General features: G+C 46.9%; 1 protein-coding gene across 4 annotated transcripts in view; it reads left to right on the top strand.

Annotated features, from left to right (window-relative positions):
• LOC123044850 (mediator of RNA polymerase II transcription subunit 33A) overlaps positions 1-15,474 on the top strand; it is a 103,774-nt gene extending 88,300 nt beyond the window's left edge. For 3 of the 4 annotated variants that reach the window (XM_044467718.1, XM_044467721.1, XM_044467720.1), the window contains exons 3-12: positions 9,330-9,674; positions 10,496-10,806; positions 10,911-11,002; positions 11,082-11,412; positions 11,496-11,706; positions 12,550-12,664; positions 12,780-12,941; positions 13,045-13,717; positions 13,862-14,068; positions 14,195-15,474. In XM_044467718.1, coding sequence (XP_044323653.1) covers positions 9,330-9,674; positions 10,496-10,806; positions 10,911-11,002; positions 11,082-11,412; positions 11,496-11,706; positions 12,550-12,664; positions 12,780-12,941; positions 13,045-13,717; positions 13,862-14,068; positions 14,195-15,306 — 3,559 coding nt within the window. In that variant the 3' untranslated portion in view covers positions 15,307-15,474. Of the gene's footprint in view, positions 1-4,519; positions 6,478-9,329; positions 9,675-10,495; positions 10,807-10,910; positions 11,003-11,081; positions 11,413-11,495; positions 11,707-12,549; positions 12,665-12,779; positions 12,942-13,044; positions 13,718-13,861; positions 14,069-14,194 lie in introns of those variants that run through there. The other variant, XM_044467722.1, reaches the window with a different exon arrangement.
• The last annotated feature ends 1,399 nt before the right edge of the window (positions 15,475-16,873 follow it).

Here is a 16,873-nt window from a genome sequence, read left to right as displayed (position 1 = left end):
ATTGTCGGCGTCCTGGATATGGGGGTATCCAGCCCTGCCTGCCTGCGGCCCACCACGTGGCTCCATCGACGGCCTGGTACGGCCCAGCTTCAGCATCAACAACACAAGACCCTCACGAGGGGCCAAGCCTTGCGAGGCGGGCGACGCCAAGACCCCCAAGGGGATCGGCCTCCTCAGGCTGGCTCCCGAGGGGCGGAGAGTTCTATGCGAGGTTTACCTCATGAGGCTCACCTGACGTGAGCCATGCCGACCAAGGCCAGGCGGGCGCCAGGCGGGCGCAGAGCGCAGATTTCCTCTTCGGTGCAAAGGAGGCAAGCCACAGGCGCGGAGTCCCGAGGAACCAGCCAAAGGTTTTCATTCTGGTGCAACAAGATTGAGACCGCCAGGACGGCAGGACGGAGGTCATCGACGAGCCCACCGCAGCGTCACGAGCAAAGGCTTTTCGCAGGAGAAGACTACTTTTGTCAGGATAAGCTGTACTACTTGTCCCCTTTCAAATCCGGCCATTGTGGGATCCCTTCCCGCCAACATTTGGGAAGAGGACCAAGGCCACTATAAATAGGACTAGGCACCACCATAGATTGGGAGACAAGTCGAACTAGCTCACACCACACCAGCTCCCTTGAGCTCAAGAACACCTCACCTCCTGAGGCCAGTTCATCCACTGTACTAGTTCATCCTCAGCCCTTCGAGGCAATCCACCAAAACACTGGAGTAGGGTATTACACCGCAAGGTGGCCCGGACCAGGATAAACTGCTGTGTCTCTGTGTCTCTTTGAGCTTGACGCGCTAGGCTTAGGAGGATCGCGAATAAGCAGGCTTGGTAGGTTGAGATCTCCGCACGCACCCCAGAGTTCGAACCTCTCAAGGGTTTGCGGATCCCTTAATCCGACAGGTTAGAAGTGTTAGTCCTTGCTGCTTCATCTTTGCATACTAGGACATAGTGTATGACACTAGATGGGTTCTCACACACTTCTTTCATGTCTCTTTTGGTAGCTAAAAGCACTAAGTTTTTCTCTCTCGGCGTAGAGTCGCTCAATTTGGGCTTGTGGCGCTCACTCTCTTTGTGGTGGTTCACTCTCTCACTAGTCTCTCCATGATGGGTGGATGCTTGCTTGTCGGCGATCACTTGACTTGGTGACGTAGGTCGTAGCATGTACTCCTTTCCCTTCATCTTGATGCTATAGTGGTTTGTTCTTCCGTTGTAGATGACGCCGCGGTCGAATTGCCCAGGTCTCCCTAAAAGGAGATGGCACATGGACGTAGGAACCACATCACACTCCAAGGTATCCTCGTATGCGCCGATCTTGAAGGAAACTTGCACGGTGTGCTCCACTTGTATGGTGCCGGAGTCGCTAAGCCATTGGACCTTGTAGGGACGAGGATGCTTCATCTTGACCAATTGTAGCTTGGAACATAGCTTTTCACTTGCCAAATTGTGACAACTTCCTCCGTCGATGATGACCTTCACGGAACGCCCATTGATGCCCGCTTTGGTGTGGAAGATGCGGCAACGTTGGTCTTCATCTTGTTGGTGTTGAAGCGTCAAGACCTTGGAGACAACGAGAGCGGGGCTCGAATCATTGTCACAAAAGACCTTGTCATCTTCATCTTCATTCGCGCACCGGTGCATGGCACGTGTTCAAGGGCTTCATTTCTTCTTCACTCATGGAGTCGTATGTGCCATCATCATTGGCAATCATGGTTCGCCGATTGATGCATTGGAAAGACTTTTGTCCTTGGCCACCACATGTAAAACACTTGAGAGAACTTGTCTTGACGGGGTCGTCCGGTGGCGCCGATGGTGAGGGAGTTTTGGACTTGTAGTTGCTTGCCGGAGGACGAGTCGAGGAAGGCGTAGCTTGTTTTGAACTTGACTTGTCGCTGGTACTTGGTGATGCTCTAGTCGAGGTAGGAGGTGCCGAAGTCGAGGGAGCTTGAGTGTATGAGCCATAGGTCTTGGACGAGTACTTGGCGTACTTGAAGTCATCTTGTACTTGTCGCTCGGCCTTGGTTGCTTGATGAACTAGCTCGAGAAGGTTGGAAGTCGGCGATCTTCTTTATTGGGTGATTGAGGCCGTTCAAGAAGCATGCCATCGTTTGCTCGTCATCTTCCTTGACATTGGCTCGTATCATGGCAATCTCCATCTCTTGATAGTATTCTTCCACCGTCTTCGTGCCTTGCTTGAGGAGTTGCAACTTTTTGAAGAGATCTCGGGTGTAGTGTGTAGGCACGAAGTGAGCTCTCATGACATCCTTCATTTGTGTCCATGTCGTGATTGGTGGTTCGCCTTGCTCGTGGCGTCGCTCGATCACTTGTTCCCACCAAATGAGGACGTAGTCTTGAAACTCGAGGGAGGCCATGGCGATTTTCTTCTCCTCATCGTAGTTATGAAGACGGAATATCTTGTCGACCTTCAATGCCCATGAGAGATACTCCTCGGGGTCTTTGCTTCCGTAGAACTTGGGCATGGTGAACTTGAGCTTGCCGTAGCGTTGTTCTTCATCATGTGGACGAGGATGGTGTCCCACTTGGCGTGGAGGAAGGTCTTCAACTTCACGCTCCTCTTGACGGACTTGCCGATTAGGACGCGACATGTGTGCTCGGTTCCTTCTTTCTTGTTGCTCCTCATGGCGAGTGGCTTCCTCTTGTATTTCTTGGCGAAGTGCTTCTTCTTGTTCACGTACTTGATGGTTGCGGTCGGCGATGGCTCCAATGGCCTCGCGGAGTGCGCGTTGTGCTTCGAGGGATTGTTCCTCACGTCGTCTTTGTTCTTGCCGACTCGCATCGGCATCTTGCTTTGAGGGATTGTTCCTCACGTCGTCTTTGTTCTTGCCGACTCACATCGCCATCTTGAGGTGCTTGACGTTGCGGTTGCGGAGGTTGCTCTTGGGCCATGGCATCTTGTTCTTGGCGCCTAGCTCGTTCACGTGCTCGGACTCGGTCTTGCAATCCATTGCCATGGAATGGATTTTCCTGAGCTTGGCGATCTTGGGGGTCGTCTCGGTGATGAGAACGAGCGTGAGGGGGGCTTGCATAGGAAGAAGAGTAGGTCGACGAGTGACGACTTGAGTGGCGCCGTCTTGGTGAAGAGGTTGAGGAAGATGCGCGGCCCGCGATCATGTGGTGGAATTCTTCCATTTGTTTGGAGAGCTTGGCGTCGAGGTAGTCCTAGTTTCTTGCTTCCGATTGTCGTAGGTCGGTGGTGAGTTGCTCGATGCGATCACCCAAAGCTTCACTTTTTTGATGTAGAGCTCGTTGCACGATGAAGAAGTGATTCTTGGTGACGAAGTCACATTCGTCATCTTGATCCTCGAAGAGCGGGTTCGTCGAAGTAGGCCTATCCATCATGTGGAAGTGGTCGTGAGTAGGAAAATGAGAGAACAATATCAAAGTTACCTTTTCCGAAGATTGTGGATGCATCAAGTATCACTCAACGGAATGCTATAATAGTAGAATTGGTACTGAGTTTTGTTTTCTCACACCTACAAGTAAAAGGCTTATGGAGGATCTAGGTTAGGGAGTGGCACAAATAATTCAAGCAAATGTTAGTCATGTCGAAACTCTAAAATGTTGAAAAGGTGCACAAATTGTAAGTAAGACAAATAAATTAAACCCAAGAATATCACTAGGAACACACACACGAAAGATAGATGGGATCCGCACAACCAAGGAATGAGCTCAAGCGGTGGAACCACGGGAAATGCTCTTGTTGTACGGATACTAGAGAGACTCTAGCTCGATTGCTCTAATGGGCTAGATATGCTAGTGCACCAACATAAGAGAGAAACGGGCCGTCTACTATCCCAAGTATGCTTATGTATGTAATGACCAAGATGATGGAACGATGCAAAATGGCTCAATGCTATTGCTTACAAGCTCTTTGTTTCTCCTTTTCTTTTGCTTAAAAGTTTTTCTTTACTATGCTACAATGCTTGATATACGAGCCGGCATATGAGATAACAAGTGTGATATGCACGGGAGAGACGTAACACTAATGGTGCACTAAAAGCGTGGCCCGACAATTCTCAACTTGCTAGTCTCCATGGGTAAGTAACGCAAAAGAGGCTCGAAGCTATCAAGGTAATGGCAAGGTATGATGTTAGGATGTCGTCGAAGTTATCGTCCTTGCTTACGGTAATATGATAATGAAGTGGTCGAAGTCGATGTGGAGTCCGAGTCGATGGCGAGTGGCGGTGATGATGAAGTCAATCCGTGCCTAAGTAGCTTAAACACCTTAGGACACGTGGAAATCGCAACTCTGAAACTCAAACACTCACGACAAGTATGCGGAAGACCAAATGCGGTGGTGGAATGGCAAAAAGAGGCAAAAGCTGTAGTGGCCGAACAGTTCTGTAAGGCCCATGAGCACGGGGTAAGTGAGGCCCGTGGGCATGGGTCCTGATGGCCTGTGCGCACGGGGTGTTCTGGGAGCGCAAGAACACCTTCGGATCCATGGTTTTTGTCAGAATTTCGGCCAAATTCAACGGTGGGATGGATGGGGAAGATGGGTAAGGGGTAGATCCACTTGCCAAACACGAAATTCGTGGACCAAATCAACAAAATCTCACAAGATCCAACAAATTGCAAGAAAAAATTTGGGGCTATTTTTGGTGGGGATTTTCGAATTGGGACAAAAAGCAACAAAATTAGGCTAGAATATGAGGGGCAGGGACTCCAAGATGTGAATCAACCATGGCTCACGATACCAAGATGTTGTAGGGTGAAACCCTAGGTGAGATCTTTTCACACTTGGAGGGGGAAAAGGATGGACAACAAGAACACAAGAGAGGAATACACTCAAACAAAACTCAATCAAACATCCACTAGAATAGCAAACACATGAGATCCACAAGCATACAAGAACAATCCAAGGAAACAAGCACAAAGATAAGGTTCTTCCCACTCCTAAGGAGGTGAGGTCTTGATGATAGTCTTCTCCAAAGAGGAGGTCTTGAAGTCCACTTGGGATCCTCTCCTAAGAGGTCTTGATCTCCAAGAGGAGTGGTAGAAGGAGCAAAGCTCTATCAATGTCTCACATATACTTTGCTATCCCTAAACATGTCCCTAGGTACGAAATATATAGGTATGTGGGCTAGGGGGACGAAGAGGAGGCCCAAAAAGCAGCCCGCGGCCGTCCATCCTGAAGGGCCCGTGCGCGCGGGGTCTGGAGCCCGTGCCCACGGGGGTGCGCGTCTCGTTTCCAGAGGACTTCTGGGAGGCCCGTGGGCACGGGGTCTTGGGGGGCTGTGCACACGGGGTTGCCTGGGAGGTGCAGCCTTTGTCTTGTTGGACTCCTCCTTCCTCGAGGCCTTCAGGTGCATCTCCTCCTCCTTTGGGGTGTCCCTTAGCTGCTCGGTGGCGTTGGTCTTCGTACCTAATGACACATAGCATATTTTGGTGAGGTAGCAACCAAGTTCCATTCATGTCCATATCTATCTCGAGTAGGAGTGAGTTCACCTCTGTTTCAATGGCGCATGCTTGAGCTCTTGTCATGGGTCCATGTGGTGCTTGATGTGTTGGTATAGGGTCCATGGGGATGATGGTAGGATGCTTCGGATCACTCTTGGTGGAGCCGCCTAATCCGCTTGGGACGCCTGCCGATGGGGGCCTCGTGAGGCGAGGGCCTCGCGAGAAGTCTTGCTCGTGACGCTTGTTGGTGGGCCACTCGTTGGGTTCTTGATATGCGCAGCGTCCTGGGCCGAAGGCAGACGGGCCTGGGTATCCCCGGTCCCACGGGCCCGACAAAAGTCTTCCTCCTGACTAACCCCATCCAATCCGATAATGCTCCTTTTGCCTCTCCTCATGACAACATAGCTTGGCCTTATCGGGTCGGTTATGTAGAAGCATCGGGCCACGTCCTTAGCTAATACCCATGGCTCATTTTGGACGGTGATTCCTTTCACATTTGTCTCAATAGGCTCCGTTGGGGGTATATTCATAATCTAGAGTAAAATGATTCAAACCTTTGCATGCCGATACCAAAAATTGATGCCTTACCACTTGGCCTTACTCCAAAGGAAAGGTAGGTCATCAAACTTATCGGTAGTGCAACGTCATTCACAAGGGAAATGGATTAAGGTAAATGTGCTAGCTTTCCTGCTGCAGGTTGATTAGAACGGACCTATCCCATATCTAATATATGTACACTCCAATGGGAAGTAGAGAATAACGGTCTTCATGCAAGGCACTCTTCGCCCATTTGACATGGAACATGGGGACCTTGTACTCTCCCGAGTAGTTAAGTTCCCAGATCTCCTCTTACATTACCGGTAAAGGACTCCATCGTCACCCCCAAGTCTTCACTATCCTTGTCTTTGGCTTCCATATAGAATGTGTATCCTTTGATATCATATGCTTGATAGGTCACGATATTGCATGTGGGGCCATGTCCCAAGGCGAAGATGATCTTTGTTCTTGCATCACTCGTTGGCAATGGCTTGTTCCTAATGCAGTCTTTGAACCAAGCCGCGAAGGTGAAGTTTTCTCTTATAATTTGGTCCTCATTCTTTGGCTGCCCAAGGTCGTTGTACTTTTTTCTTACTGTGCTTTTGTGCGAGTCCAACCAACCATCGACCACTTTTATATGTTGTAGCGCAGTGTGGGCATTCTGATGTAGTCTTCGTGTCGGTTATCAGGGTACATATGCAAATCCCTTAGAAGTGGGTGATCGAATCCTTCGAGCCTGTCAGCGTGCTTATTTATGGGCAAACCAATAGATTTGTTGACATCAATGTAATTTGTGCAGAACGCGCACACTCCTTGGCCTGCATGATGCTTCCATCTGGATGGGCCCTGTTACGAACGTATTCCTTGACGAACCCATTAATCATTTCGAGAGGGAGCATGTTGTGCAGGTATACCGGTCCCAGGTTGATGATATCATCGACATGGACCAATAGATGTGCCATAACGTCAAAGAATGCAGACAGGAAGTAGATCTCACGACACTAGCAAGCGGGACCCAGAAGCTCAACAACCAAGGGGGACCTAAATGCTGTAGTGGCGCTTGGTCTAAATGCACGCGCCACTACTGTTCTGCATACTAGTGGTGCGACCCTTTTTCCATATGCCACTATTAAGGGGATGCCACTATTAAGGGGCTCCTCGAAGCAGGCCCGACTCACGTTACTGGTAGCGTTGAGTTAAGAGGCAAACGCCGCTACTAAATTAAGTACTAGTGGTGTTTGTTGTTATTAGCGCCACTAGTAACTTTTTGCTGGTCACACCGCTTGACCCGGCATACTAGTGGCGGGATAGCACACTAGTAGGGCTGCACTAGTGATAGAGGTGAGGGGCGAGGGTGTCCCGATCTTTCGATGAGATGATAACTATCGATTTGGTGGAGTCGACTTTGACGATCCGACTACAAACATGCACGACGTTGCGCCTTAGCAATCGCTAAACCAATCTCTTGAGGTTACTGACGATGCTGGAAGCATGATCAGCCTGACCACGAAGGTTTATTCCTGCATGCAATCGAATAACAAGCAAGAATATGATAAATCAATATGAATATTGCGAATATATATGAGATCCTTAAGCGGTCTTGGCCTGGTCGTTGGACACAAACGAAGTACACGAAGCTGCAATGGCTGACTTTTAACTAAACAAATCCCAAGCAAAAAGCTACTAGACCTTCTCAACTAGTGGCGCCAAAAAATACCAGTGATGTACCGTTTTGGGTTGGCGCCACTAATTAGCTACACTTACAAGGGTTTCTGCACTAGCGGGTACATACAGAGGAGCGGACACCTTCTCATGACCACACGTTCAAGTCATCGTCCTGGCTTCGTCGGTCACAAAGTGCATGGTGGCGTAGAAGCCTTGCTAGCCTCCCCTAAGTGAGCTTGAAGGGGAGAAGAGAGTGACCCTCCTCTTGAATTCATTCAAGTAGGTAGCGAGTGATTTACATGACCATGGAGGGGGGGGGGGGGCTATATAGCCTAGGGGGTCCTTGACGAATAACCAAGGCTACTCTTGAAGGAGGTGGGTGGGTAGAACTAGGTAATCTTCTGTCCTTTGGCCCATGTGCCTTTAGTTGGTCTAGGAGGCCCATTAGGGGGAGATTCCCTCCACCATATGAAGCCTTCTCGCTTAGGCTTGGGCCTCTTTTATCCTTTGCCTCTATCTTGGACTTATTCTTTTATGAGTTCTTCTTCCTTCGACTTGTTGACCACAAAGACTTGCTTGTTTTTTCGCTGGCCGGGGCGTCTTGTTTGCTCCTTTGCCTCCATCTTGGGGGGGTGGGGACTTGGGCTTGGGCCTCTTTGCTCCTTTGCCTTGATCTTTGACTTAATTCTTTTATGAGCTTTGTATTTCGCCTTTTTATTTTTTGTTTATGTGAGAGGACTGTGTTTGGCTGTGTGCATCTTAGTTATGCAGAGGCCGGGTGTAATGCTTAAATCTTTTAAGCAATAAAGCGCCCCTTTTCGGAAAATGAGCTATGAGCTCTTCTTCCTTTGACTTGTTGACCACAAAGACTTGCTTGGACTTTTGCTGACCATGGTGGCTTGCCTGCTCCTTTGCCTCCATCTTTGACTTGTTGACCACGCAGGCTTGCTTGAACAAGTCAAAGGAAGCTATGAGCTCTTCTTCCTTTGACTTGTTGACCACAAAGACTTGCTTGGACTTTTGCTGACCATGGTGGCTTGCCTGCTCCTTTGCCTCCATCTTTGACTTGTTGACCACGCAGGCTTGCTTGAACAAGAGAGAGAGAGAGAGAGAGAGAGGGGGGGGGGTCCCTTTTGCTTGGGCTTGGGCCTCTTTGCTCCTTTGCTACCATCTTTGACTTGTTCTTTTATGAGCTCTTCTTCCTTTGACTTGTTGACCACAAAGACTTGATTCGATTTTCGCTGATCGGGGTGGCTTGCTTGGACTATTGTTGACCTCCTTGACTTGTATTGACTGGTCTTGACTTTTGCTGACCGCCCATGTGGCATGCCATGTTGGATAGGGGGTGGGACCTCGAGTAGGGTCGGAGCCATTGCTACAAACATAATCTATTCTGTTAAATTGGTTAAGTGCCATTTCCTTCAGAATTGGCGCTCCACAAATTTCCTTTGTTATTGTATTCTTCAGTTATTCTTTGTGTTGTTTGTTCAATGTATATAGTTTTTTCATATTGTTTGTAAGTCTGTCTGGTGATGCATATAGTCTGTTAGCAACTTAGTATTCTATGTTTATGCCTTGCATGTACCTATATTACTCAATTTATTCCTGTAGCCGTATCATATATCTGTGTGGTAAATAAATCCCGTCTTTAAGGGAAAACAGTTGCGGGGCAATATAAGGGAAGTTTGTTAATGCTTTCTCCATTATTTTGCAGGATCAGGCAGTTAATAGATGATAACCTTAACCTCTCGAAGATATTTGGCTTTTCAGCATGTGAACCAGGGGTCTTTATTGTTGAATTTGTCCTTTGCATTTTATGGCAGTTGGTTGATACCGCATTAGATGATGAGAGTCTGCTAGAGTTAACCCCAGAAAAGAAAGCTCAATGGCCAACTAGGCCTCAAGATATTAGTGCATTTGAAGTTTCTTTTTCGGAACAAAAGCCAGAGAAAATTGAGAAATTACAGAGGATGAATAGTGTGATAACTATAGAGCTTATTGGACATCTTCTACACGATAAAGTAATTACTCGCATCCTCTCATTGGCACGCGAAAACATGTATGGCTTTTGAACTTTACGTGCTCTTTTACTGAGTTATTTCAGCTATTTTTTCCCTATCACCAAGAGACTGTAAACTTTTCTTCTTGGTTTGAGTGATCAATTGAAAACCACTTCCGTTCCAATTAATAACCTGGCTATCTTAAATGCATCTGCAATCCAAATAGTTAATTCTAATGGTCTGAAGCTCTCAAGTGAAGTTTCTGCACACCTTTTTTTTTCTTATTGTAATAAAACTGTAAGGGAAATCCCAGCCGTATGAATAGGAACCTAAATACATATCTGTTTGAACTTAAAACCTAGGTGGTGGATTTGTAAATCCATTATCCTAACCAAGTGGGCTAGACTCGCCTTCTAAACCAGCACAACCTTGTGCAATAGACAGCTAAAATATAAAAGTATTCATGGAATGTCTGTATTAGTTTTTTTCTTTTCAATATTGCCATCATAACATTGAGCTGATGCTCTAGAATCATTGGGATTCTATGCATTAGCAACTTTGGCTGTACCTTCAGTAACGGCGAAGAGTTTGGTGTAAACAGTACGCGTGCATGCGAACATTTAGTACCACAGTTGGAGTTGATTGTTCAGACTTCAGAATAACATTTAGTGTTTCAGTTGGAGTTGCTCAGATGTTTAGAATTAGTCTGTAGAATAAGCTAAAGGTGAACCATTATCCCTATGCAGGCTTGTATAGAAGCATTCATTGTTTATGTAAATTGTTCTTACTTACACAAAACAACCAGTCGAACCTACTGTTTCTTGCAATAATGTAGCAAGTTGTGTTACATATCACTGTTAACAAAAATTTGATGTTTCAGGCAAACTCAGTGGGGACTATTCACTTATCGGTTACAATTGCTTGTGGCAAACTCATCCACCTTACAAGCTTCGACGATGTCCTTGGAAGCATTTCAGCAGTTGATTCTAGATGACCACAATGTCCATGGCGAAAATAAACATAGTTTGCACAAAAAATTCCACCCCATGGTGGCTTCTAACCCTCTATCTTCTCCAAATGGACATTGCCTTGGTGGTAGTTATTCTGCACTATGGACTCCTATCGATATGTATCTTGAGGATTGCCTTGATGGCTCAATTGCTGCCACAAATTCCATTGAGATTTTAAGTGGTAAGTACATTAAATTATGAAATCCTTGGTTGTATTGAATCGTAACTTTCTTCTCATAGTTTTGCTTTTCACTGCTACTTTTATAATTTAATAGTGGTTTGCAGGTTTGGTCAAGGCACTTCAAGCAGTCAATAGATCCAGCTGGCATGATGCATTCATGGCCCTTTGGATAGCATCAGTTCGCCTTGTACAAAGGGTGAGTCTTCACTCTTCATTTTGTTTAATCATTGAAACAACCTTTCATATTCTAATATTTGATCCTGTAAAACAAACAGGAACGAGAACCGATTGAAGGCCCTGTGCCTCACCTCGAAACACGACTATGCATGCTTTTGTCTATTGCAACACTTGCAATTGCTGACATAATTGAGGAAGCAGATTCACGTCGTGGTGAAACTGACCTCAGCAGTCACTGGAAACAAAAAACAGCAACTGATGATCTGCGTAAGGAATTGATGTTAAGCTTACAGGCTCTTGGCGATTACGAAAGTCTGCTTGTTCCTCCTCCATGTATCATCTCGGCAGCTAATCAGGCTGCTTCCAAAGCTGCAATGCTTGTTTCAGGAATTAACAGTGGCAGTGGCTACATGGAAAGTATCAATGAAAGTATGCTAAATTATTGTACTTGGTTTTTTTTATCCAAATACATAAATTTTAAGTAATGGCAAACTTATTTTAATTTTGATCAGCTGGAAACATGAGGCACTTGATTGTGGAGTCATGTATCTCAAGAAACTTATTGGATACGTCAGTTTACTATTGGCCTGGTTATATTAATGGTCATGTCAACTCCATGTCTCATGCAATTCCTAGCCAACTTGCTGGGTGGGCGGCCTTCATGAAGGGTACACCATTAACTCAGTCACTGGTTAGTGTGTTGGTCTCAAGTCCTGCTTCAAGGTGTGCACTTCTTCTCCAAGGAAAAGAAACGAACGTAACGTTTCATGCGTTTGCATGGCATCTTCCACAAGAGATGTCACCAATCTTCTATATCTAAATAGCTAGCCCCCAACCTATTTCTGCCCACATGCAAGCATGTCACCTTGGCATGCAACATGCATGGGAGAAGGCCCATCTCAACGTGCAACCATGCACAGAAAAACTCCACCTCAACATTGAAACATGCATTCCATTATGCTATTTATACTTGATAAATTTTACAACTATACAATAATCGAACACAGTAAATCATATGTATTTTTAGTTTTAGCTATCATATTATTAACCAAATATTCATGTTCCATACAACTAAAACTCACTAATATATATTGCAAAACATTCCCGCAACAATGTGCGGGGCATCATCTAGTTACATTAAAAAGAACGCTACATTTAACAACTCAAGATCATCGTTTATGTGTTGTTCAATACAATTTATTTTTCTTCTTTGAGATAAGCAGTTACCCAGTTTTACAACAACAGCATGACGCATGGTTTCATTATTTGGATGTACTATGCTAATAGCTGCTCTTTATGTTGTTTCTGTGTTGCTGTAAATTGTATTACTATGTATGATCAAATCATGTCATTTCGTTGATACTCTTAACATTGTTTATAAAGCGGTAAGGTGACCTAAGGCCCCTAAGCGCCTGAAGCAACCAACTGCCTTGCCGCCTAAGCGCCTAAAACTGCATAACTGCAAGGCGCCTAAGCGTCCAAGGCGGGAAGCCTTATAAACAATGACTCATAAACTGTTCCTGTTAATAATAAATCACTGAATGAAGCTCATGAACTTGATGGAAGCTTAGCAGAGCTCGAAAAGTTATTTGAAGTTGCAGTCAACGGATCAGATGATGATAAGGTGTCTGCTGCTACTGTTCTCTGTGGAGCAACCTTGTTACGAGGTTGGAATTTTCAGGTTAGTAATTGTGCACTTCCATAATATGACTTGTTGGTCCTAGTCATGATGACTAGCTTACTAAACCTATGGTTGTTTTAACTTATGAATTTTCTGACATTGTGATATCTTGTAGGAGCATACAGTTCGCTTAGTCGTTAAACTGCTCTCACATTCTGATCCTGCTGATTATTCTGGTAGAGAGAGCCAGTTAATAAAGCATGGTCCAATGCTTAATGTTATTCTAACTGGAATATCACCCGTAGACTATGCTCCAATCTTCTCATTCCATGGTTTGGTATGATCAATACGACTACTTACCATGACTTCGATGCTTCCAGCTGCCAGTTTATGTTTACGTTTTTATTGTGAAATATATTTATGCTCCAAACAATCAATAGGTTCCAGAACTGGCTACTGTGCTCATGGCGATATGTGAAGTTTTTGGGTGTCTTTCCCCAAGTGTTTCATGGACGCTGGGAGCAGGGGAGGAAATATCTGCTCACACGGTCTTCTCAAATGCGTTCATTCTTCTGTTAAGACTATGGAAGTTTAATCATCCACCACTTGAATATTGTATAATGGGAGATGGTGCTCCAGTTGGCTCACAACTAACTCCTGAGTATCTTCTGTTATTGAGGAACTCCCAAGTTCTTTCTGCCAGCAGTTCATCCAAAAGTAGAAGCAGCCAGAAGCAATTACCTGTTACTTCAAGTCGATCATCTCAGAACCCTATTTTTATGGATTCTTTTCCGAAGTTGAAATTGTGGTACCGGCAGCACCAAGCTTGCCTGGCCTCGCCTCTCTCTGGACTTGCTCATGGAACACCTGTACATAACATTGTAGACAGCCTTCTCAACTTGATGTTCAGAAAGGCCAACAAAGGAAGTACATCTATTGGTTCTGTATCTGGGAGTAGCAGCATAAGTAACTCCTCTGGTCCTGGTGGTGACGGTTCACATCTTTGGCCCCAGTTACCTGCTTGGGAAATACTAGAAGCTGTTCCATTTGTGGTTGATGCTGCTCTAACTGCTTGCTCCCATGGAAGACTATTTCCGCGTGAACTGGCTACAGGTTTGTTGTTTTCAGTTAAGGTCAACAACTTTCTCAGGTTTGAGAAATAGAGTGACGGGTTGAGCTTCAGTATTTAATAATCACTATTTATTATGGCCTATGGGGTCATCTCAGTTTTTGAATGCTACCTTTTTTAATTTTCAGGTCTCAAAGATCTAGCTGATTTTCTGCCTGCTTCTACTGCAACAATCGTAAGCTACTTTTCAGCTGAAGTGACACGTGGTGTTTGGAAACCTGCATTCATGAATGGAACAGATTGGCCTAGCCCGGCTGCCAATTTATCCATGGTTGAAGAACATATCAAGAAAATTGTAGCTGCTACTGGCGTTGATGTTCCAAGACTTGCCACAGGTTATTATTTCTGTCAGTTCAAGTGAATTCTTATGCATTTATGCCATACTAGGAGTGTTCCTGCCATGCATCGTGCTACATGTAAGTTTGCAGAGAGTATTAATCTGGTTTTGTATCACTTCACAGGGGGAACTACTTTGGGTAGACTTCCATTGCCACTGGCTGCTTTTGTGAGCCTCACCATCACATACAAGCTTGACAAGGCATCCGAACGTTTCCTTAACCTAGCTGGTCCAGCTTTAGAGAATCTTGCTGCTAGCTGCCCTTGGCCAAGCATGGCAATTGTCGCAGCACTGTGGACTCAAAAGGTCAAGCGATGGAGTGATTTTCTAGTCTTTTCAGCATCACGCACAGTCTTCCACCATAACAATGATGCAGTTGTCCAGCTCCTCCGAAGCTGCTTCACTTCTATTCTTGGCATGTCGTCAACATCATTATGCTGTTGCGGAGGTGTTGCTAGCCTTCTGGGTCACGGGTTTGGCTCTCATTGCTCCGGTGGTCTCTCACCAGTTGCACCAGGAATTCTCTACCTCCGGATATTCCGGTGCATCAAGGACTGCTCTATACTTGCAGAAGATATACTTTCCCTGCTGATGCTTTCCGTGAAAGACATAGCTGAGACAACAGTGTCCAGGCATGGATCGGACAAGCTAAAGAGGACCAAGTATGCAATGGGACATGGACAGATCTCTCTTGCTACTGCAATGACACAAGTTAAGGTGGCGGCATCACTTGGAGCGACACTGGTGTGGTTATCAGGCGGTACTACCCTTGTCCAGTCTCTGTTTCAAGAGATGTTGCCCTCTTGGTTCCTTTCTGTGCAGGATCTGGACCGAGGAGCCAGTGGAGGAACGGTATACAAGTTGGGTGGCCATGCACTTGCCTACTTTGCAATGTACTCTGGGATGTTCGCGTGGGGCATCGACCCGACACCAGTGTCCCGGCGTCGAGAGAGGGTTATGCGGTCGCACCTGGAGTTCCTAGCAAGCGCATTGGACGGAAAGATCTCTCTAGGCTGCAACATGTCCCTGTGGCGAGCCTACGTTTCAGGCTTCCTGGAGCTGGTAGTGGACCGCGCCCCCTGCTTGTTGCATGAGGTCGACCTCAAGGTGCTCAAGAAGCTTAGCATTGGGCTCCGGCAGTGGAAAGAGAAGGAGCTTGCCATGGCCATGCTTTGCAGGGGTGGACCGGAGGCAATGGGTATTGCCGCAGAGTTGATATTGGATAGCGAGTGGTGACCTACTCTGATGTTGCTGGTATTCTTCGTCATCGATGTTGCTGATTGTACATAACCAGACGACGAGCCTGTGTATGCTTGGTTTCTCTGGAATGCTGTTAGGTGTTCTACTCTCCCTAATACCCCAATAACATCTGCTAACCGCCATCTCTATCTGTGGACCGTGGAAGTAACTGCTCTACAAGATTTAGCTCATTTATGAAAGCATGCGCTGGAAGATCTAGCTAGTCTCTACAAAATTTAGCTCATACTCGGATCCTAATTAATTAACGCACACTCTCTCTAAATAGGTTTTCGCCCTGCTTTATAAATAAAGCAACAACTGAAGAAGTATACGGCCGAACGATACAAAATGGTGAGATAGCCCTCTTACAAAGCCGGTCCAAATACCCCCACACAATGACCTAGCACACCTAAGCTTCATGACAACGCCCTCAAGAGGGAGAATGGCATTGAGCGTTGCCGCTGCCGAGTCCATCGGACTATGGTCTTCACTTGGAGCCCTGACACATGACACAGAGAGAAGAAGCATGATGACATCTTCAAGGAGAGCGTGACACCCTTGGGTGTTGACGTCGTCGGCGACAAAACACGGAGCTTTCGCCCAACAACTGACCTGTGCCACTACGAGGCCGCCAGGAGGGGCGCGATGATGTCAAATCCCCAGGTTCGGATCAAGACGCCGCCCCACTGGAGGGCACGCCGACGCAACACCTCCCGTTGCCCACACAACCTGGGAGGACACGTCCGAGCTACCCGACGCAACACCTCTCGTTTCCCACACAACCCGGGAGGGCACGTCCGAGCTACCTGACGCAACACCTCTCGGTGCCCACACAACCCGGGAGGGCACGTCCGAGTTACCCGACACAACACCTCCCGTTGCCCACACAACCGGGAGGGGCACCATCACCGTAATGATGCCCGCCAAAGAGCAACCACGCAGATTGCCATCCGGGACAGGCGCCCGGGGGTACCTGTCATGAGATAACGTGCGCCGCCCACATCACAACGCACTCAACTACAGAAGGAAGAGCGACCACACTCCATCTGCTCCTAGCCCGACATTAGTCCACGAGTCTGGGTAGGCGCCTCCACCGTAGGAGGCACCCACACATGCATCCCCAGCCAATACCCGATAGACTGGGGGACACAACTCTGAGACTGCCGAGGGCCGCTGGCGAGCCAGCCCCGAACCCTTGGCCAGGCGAACTCACACGATAGCGTGCCATGGTCACTGGCGCTGATTCGTGCAAAAACGCAACGCTAACACGACCACCACCCATAGACACCACCCGAACCACGCCCAATCACATCTACCCGGAGCGACAACCTTGACTGGCCTCCGGCCTAGATCTGGTGATGTGACGGCAACCCGATCTTTCGATGAGAGTGAGGATAACTATCGATTTGGTGGATTTTGACCTTGACGATCCGGCTATACCGTACCCGAACGATACGCCTCGACAATCCTAAACGAATCTCCGATGGTTATTGACCTTGCCGTAGGCACGATCAACCTGAACAACGAGGTTCGAGTTCCTACAAGCAACCGAAGAACCAGCAAG

The sequence above is a fragment of the Triticum aestivum genome, chromosome 2B (assembly GCF_018294505.1).
Source record: "Triticum aestivum cultivar Chinese Spring chromosome 2B, IWGSC CS RefSeq v2.1, whole genome shotgun sequence".
Taxonomy (NCBI): Eukaryota; Viridiplantae; Streptophyta; class Magnoliopsida; order Poales; family Poaceae; genus Triticum; species Triticum aestivum.
Note: the sequence above shows the minus strand (reverse complement) of the source record. Positions and strands in the feature narration are given on the sequence as shown.